Genomic DNA, 5,812 nt, shown 5'->3' on the forward strand with positions numbered 1-5,812 from the left:
TCCCCTACCTAGAGAGGTGCTCACCCACAAGCACCTCTGGGTGGTGGGAATGGAAGCGATGAAAGACCAGTGTGTTGGCACTGTGGTAGGGCACAAGGAGAGCTTTTGTCTCTAAGGTCTCAATAGTCTTCACATGGATAGCAGAGGAAAGGGTGTGTATTCCTGCCCTGCAGAGCAGACAAACAAAGCACGGACTCTCCAAAAAAAAAATGAAGTAATTGCTTTTATGGTCAAAATGCCTCATAAATGAATGTGAAAATGTTGAACTGCCCTTACACATCATAGCAGAACTGATCCCTCTGGAGCCCATAGATGGAGATTCCTGCTGCTCGTGGCACACTCAGACAGTATGAGCTGGAACTCCAGACAGAGAGCTGAACTAAGATATTGACAAGAAGGAGCATGTGTCTACATCTGCATCTCTGTCTGCATAGGTGGAAGAGGATGTGAAAATGTCAAAGAGTTTTGATAAGAAAGGTCTCTCCTGACATGTCACTGTCTTTACCTCTTTGCACAGTCCCACGTAACTGGAGGCAGCTAATGCCCAACAGCAGCTCCCTCAATGAGTTCCTCCGCCTGCCGTTCGCAGACAAGCGGGAGCTGCAGCTCTTGCACTTCTCGCTCTTCCTGGGCATCTACCTGGCTGCCCTCCTGGCCAACGGCCTCATCATCACAGCCGTAGCCTGCGACCACCGCCTCCACACCCCCATGTACTTCTTCCTCCTCAATCTCTCCCTCCTCGACCTGGGCTTCATCTCCACCACTGTTCCCAAAGCCATGGCAAATTCCCTGTGGAACACCAGGGCCATTTCGTATTTGGAATGTGCTGCCCAGATATTTTTCTTCGTCTTCTTGTTTGGAGGAGAGTTTTCTCTCCTCACAGTCATGGCCTATGACCGCTACGTTGCCATCTGCAGACCCCTGCACTACGGGACCCTCCTGGGCAGCAGAGCTTGTGTCAGAATGGCAGCTGCTGCCTGGGCATCTAATTTTCTCAATGCTCTCCTGCACACTGGGAACACATTTTCCATATCACTGTGCCAAGGCAATGTGGTGGAGCAGTTCTTCTGTGAGATCCCCCAGATCCTCAAGCTCTCCTGCTCACACTCCTACCTCAGAGAAGTTGGAATTCTTGCTATTAGTACCTCTTTGGTCTTTGGGTGTTTCGTTTTCATTGTGGTGTCCTACGTGCAAATCTTCGCTGCTGTGCTGAGGATCCCATCAGAGCAGGGCCGGCACAAAGCCTTTTCCATGTGCCTCCCGCACCTGGCTGTGGTCTCCCTGTTTGTCAGCACTGGTCTGTTTGCCTACCTGAAGCCCCCCTCCATCTCCTCCCCAGCTCTGGATCTGGTGCTGGCTGTTCTGTACTCGGTGGTGCCTCCAGCAGTGAACCCCCTCATCTACAGCATGAGGAACAAGGAGCTCAAGGATGCCATTAGGAAAGTGATTTCATGGACCATTTTAAGCAGTGGTAATTTTTCCACATCTCTCCACAAATGACTCTTTCTGTATCCCGTAACTGGATTGAGCATTGTTTCTTCAAGTTGTTTTCATTATGTCTGTTACTAGTGATAATAATTGTTACCGTGTTGCTACATATCTACTTGTATTCATTCCCCTTTTTACGGTGTCTGCTCTGTCTCACCTGATACCCTCAATTGTGTCGAATGCTGGAAAAGGACTGGCCCCCTAACAGTATCTCTGTAATAAAGTAATTTGTATCAGTACAGTGTGTGAAAGCTGGGCTTTTCCTCCAAAGCTGATGCCAAGAATAGGCCCAAGAACTTGCACCTCTCTCGGGTCTGCTGCCTAGGATTCTTCATGGGTTCAGAAACACAGAGCTCAGAATCATGTAATGATCTTTCAGAGACCAAGGGCTGGTTTGGGGATTCACCTCTCAGAGTCCAAGGATAGTGGAGATGCTGAATGGTCATGGATTTACACATGCACAGCTCTCCTACGTATTAAGGCACAGTGTCAGACGGCTGTTCTCATGGAGGGGAAGCTGGTGGTGTCAGGAGAGCACAGAGATCCTCCTGGGACAGCATATTCCTGGGATGGCCTGTGAGTAGAGCCTCATAAAGGGAGAGGTCCTCAAAGATGGAGTTTCTTAGAGGTAAAGCACTGGGTATTCGCAAGCAAAAGAGGACTCTGCAGTCTCAGGAGAGGCAGTGAGGACTCAACTGTCAGGAAGAAGGGAGAACGGAGAGCCCTCTGGGTCACCATGTATCAAATACCAGGGGCAGGATGTATAGGCACAACTGGACACAACGAGCACCCTTGGAAATGTTCTGCAGTGCAGGTGCCCTGGACTGTGCAGTCATCTGCAGTCCCCCGGAGGGATTAGAGGTCGTGATACCCATTTGGTTGGGTCTGACTCCTACCTCCGGTCACAAGGGCAGTGAAATGTCACCCTTACCACTTTATTCCCCCCTCTCTCCCCTCCATATCCTTCCCAGCTCTGGATCTCTCTGTACTGGCCATTCTGTACTCAGTGGTGCCTCCAGCACTGAACCCCCTTGTCTACAGCATGAGGAACAAGGAGCTCAAGGAGGCACTGAGGAAACTTCCTCAATGGGTACAATGTCAGTGCCTAAACCTGTCCTGTGTGCAGTCACTTGTCATTCCCATGTACTTGACATGAAACACGTGCTCTTCATTTATTTGTTTCTGAATTTTTACTCTTACCTTCCTGATAAAATAATAATGAATAATCATTTAAAATACAAAACAACAATACGGCAGGAACAAAAGGCAGACTAGGGAAAATACGGGCCTGCTGCTAAATGGGCCAAGAGCCCTGGTGAGAGAGGACACAGAAAAGACCACCTTTGCACTAGAGAGTTGTCCTGCTTTGTTCTTTACACCAAAGGATGTAGGGAGGAGGAATCTGTGACCTGATTAACGAACATCACATGAAAACCAGGACACCCGTTTACCAAATGAAGAGTACAGCAACACTTGCCTCCTCACTATCCTTGAACAGGCAACTGCTGCCTCATAGAACTCCAGGTGCAACTTGTGTCCTTGGTTACCTCTTCAGACCTGGCTCGAAACACTTCTGGCTCCCTCCTACTGGTCTTGATTTGAGTGTGAACACCTGCAGAAAGCAGCACCAGACCAGAAGTACAGCTGCCTTCAGAAATACTGTGGCCTGCAAGGCTGAAAATCAGAGGCCAACCTTCCTGAGAGCTGCAATGGGCATCTGCAAAGAACACGGTGTTTTGCCAATTGACTGGGACAGATGGGGCGATGGAAAGAACCAGACACCAGTGGAAAGAATGGTCTTATTTCACTATTAATATTAAGGCAGTACAGAATGATACATTTAATAAAATAAGCTTATTACACACTCAGTTTTAGCAACAGACAAAATAAGCAAGGTAATGCACCTAACCATTACTATATGAGAAAGGGAATAGTGATTAAAAGATACATCACCAATTGCCTAAATATGCCATCATATGCCATCATCATCCAGATCCGCAGTCACTGAGGAGTCCCTATTGTGGCGAGGATTTGGAGAACCTTCCCGGCAACTGGGAGGTCTTATGTGGTGCATCCACCCATGAGGTCTCCAACATTGCAGCAAGAGTGTCCATCTTTTATAGAGCCAAATCAGCAAATGATGATAACTTGCATTTTGTTTGTGAGCGGTTAGAGAGTTAGAGTTAGAGGGTTAGAGGGTTTAGTATTAGAAGTTTTAGGGTGAGAGGGTTAGAAAACTTAGGGTTAGGGTTAGAGGGAAGGAGGATTAGCTGTAGAGAGTAGGAGCGTTTGGGGAAGAGTGTTTGGGGGTAGAGTTAGAAGTTTGAAAGGCTCGAGAGTTTAGGGTTAGAGGATTTGGGACTAGAGTGTTTAGGGTTAGCAGGTTAGAGTTTGCGGGTTTAGGGTTTAGGGTCAGGGTTAGAGGGTTTAGGGTTAGAGTTGGAGGGGATAGAGGTTATAGTGTAAGAGAGTTAAGAGGGTTAGGGGTTAGTTTTAGAGGGTTTAGAGTTTACTATTAGAGAGTTAGAGGGTTTAGAGGGTTTAGGTTTAGGGTAGGCGGTTTAGAGCTAGGTGTTTCAGCGTTAGAGGGTTGGGGGTTAGTGTTAGAGAGTTTGGGGATAGGGTTAGAGGGTTTAGGGTTAGAGAGTTAGGGTTAGAAGGTTATGGGTCAGGGTTGGGGGGTTGGGAGGCTAGCTTGTTAGGGTTAGAGAGTTAGGGGTTAGGGGGTTTGAGGATTTAGGGTTTGAAGATTTAGGGCTAGAGGATTAAAGGTTAGAGGGTTTAGGGTGACGGTTAGAGGGTTAGGGGTTTGGGCTAGGTTTAGAGAGTTTCAGGTTGACTGTTAGAGGGTTACGGTTTAGAGGTAGGGTTAGGATTAGAGTGTTTAGCGTTAGAGGGTGAGTGGGTTTGGGGTTAGCGTTTGGGGGTTTAGGGTTTGGAGAGTTTAGTCTTAGGGTTTGGGGGTTAGGGTGTTATGGTTAGTTGGGGTTTTAGGTTTGTGCTTAGGTTAGAAACAGGTCAGGGGTTAGAGGTTGGGGTTAGGGTTTTAGGGTTGTGGATTAGGATTAGGGTTAGGCCAGAGGAGAGTTCTGTGATAGCACAGATATGAAGGGAGGTCACTGCTTTGCAGCATGTGCAAGGACACGTCTCTCCTCCCTGACTAGCTCTTCTATCTCCATGGCAGTGACCTGCTGAGCTCCCAGTGACACGATCCGAGGTCACAGTGAGATGTGCGTCATCACAAGGAGGTCTCCCTGGTGCCAGAGTGGTGCCCTCCCTTCCCTGTGTGGCCCAGGCACTGCTGGGCACTGCTCATGTGCTCCCCAGTGTTGCCCTTTGGAGCCACATCCCAGAGCCAGGAGGAGCAGGGAGGTGTCTCTTCATGTCCTGGAAAGCAGTCACCTCATTTCCCCCCAGATGTTTCCCAAAACCTGCTGATAATCCTTCAGGAATATCTCCAGATGGTGCCAAAAGCTGAAAAATGTCTCAAAGGGAGCCCTGGAGAGGACACTTCTGCACTCCTGCACTGTCACATCTCTTCTGCAGGCAGTCCAGTGAGGGAATTTAGGGCTTCAGGGTGGTCCAAGACAGGATCAAAGTCATGGGGGATGAAACTTCACAAAGTGTGGCTACAGGTCGATAGGTTTTGGGGAGCCTCAAATCTCATTTCTGCGGTGAGTGACTCTTCCAGTAACAGCAGGATGTAGGACTGGACAGGACAGGACACAGCCTTCTTCCCAGAGGTACCAAGGGAGGATCTCTGTTTTTAAGGCTCCCCAGCAGGGTTTCTTACACTGTGATGCTTAAGATAGACATAAGACAGCAGAAAAGAGTAAATGGCAATGGCAAAAGCTGTGAGAAATTTTGGAAAGTAGGACTTTTTTTTTTTTCAATGATTGCATTGAAGATACTCTAGAGACTTCCTTAAAACATTGTTTTAACAGGCGTGTAGTCAATTTATTCAAAGTTGGCTACACCAAAACAGAGCATTTCCTTGAAGGTGGTCCCCTACTTTCCTCACCAGTTGAGAGAGGACGACACCTCAGAGTGCGACGTGCTCAGTGCAAAGAGTGAGGGGTGGCAAGGACGGTTGTGGGCAGGGGTCGTTTTCTGAGCACTGGGCTCTGGGTGGGACACTGAAATATCCTGTTAATGGTGTAGACCTGTTTACAACACAAATGGTTAGAAAATGTCTTAAAAATAGAAAGAAATTAAGAAAAAGAATTAAATAAATGCTTTGTTATACTTTCCACCTTTCTTCATTTGTTCTATTTTAGCACACTAGCCTTCTGCATGATCTTTTTTTTCTTGAAAAGGAAAGTGA

The 5,812-nt window shown here is 47.7% G+C and overlaps 1 protein-coding gene across 1 annotated transcript; it reads left to right on the forward strand.

Moving 5' to 3' along the window:
- The first annotated feature begins 540 nt into the window (after window positions 1-540).
- LOC148594250 (olfactory receptor 14J1-like) lies at window positions 541-1,500 on the forward strand. Its single transcript, XM_088527280.1, has one exon. It carries the CDS (start codon window positions 541-543, stop codon window positions 1,498-1,500), a length of 960 nt encoding a protein of 319 aa, XP_088383406.1.
- The last annotated feature ends 4,312 nt before the right edge of the window (window positions 1,501-5,812 follow it).

The sequence above is a fragment of the Tinamus guttatus genome, unplaced genomic scaffold (genome assembly GCF_059628265.1).
Source record: "Tinamus guttatus ecotype Peru unplaced genomic scaffold, ASM5962826v1 Tinamus_guttatus_pri_ptg000273l, whole genome shotgun sequence".
Lineage (NCBI taxonomy): Eukaryota > Metazoa > Chordata > Aves > Tinamiformes > Tinamidae > Tinamus > Tinamus guttatus.

What these genes read in the sequence shown, in the direction of transcription:
- LOC148594250 (XM_088527280.1), top strand. Translation starts at nt 541, where the DNA reads ATGCCCAACAGCAGCTCCCTCAATGAGTTCCTCCGCCTGCCGTTCGCA.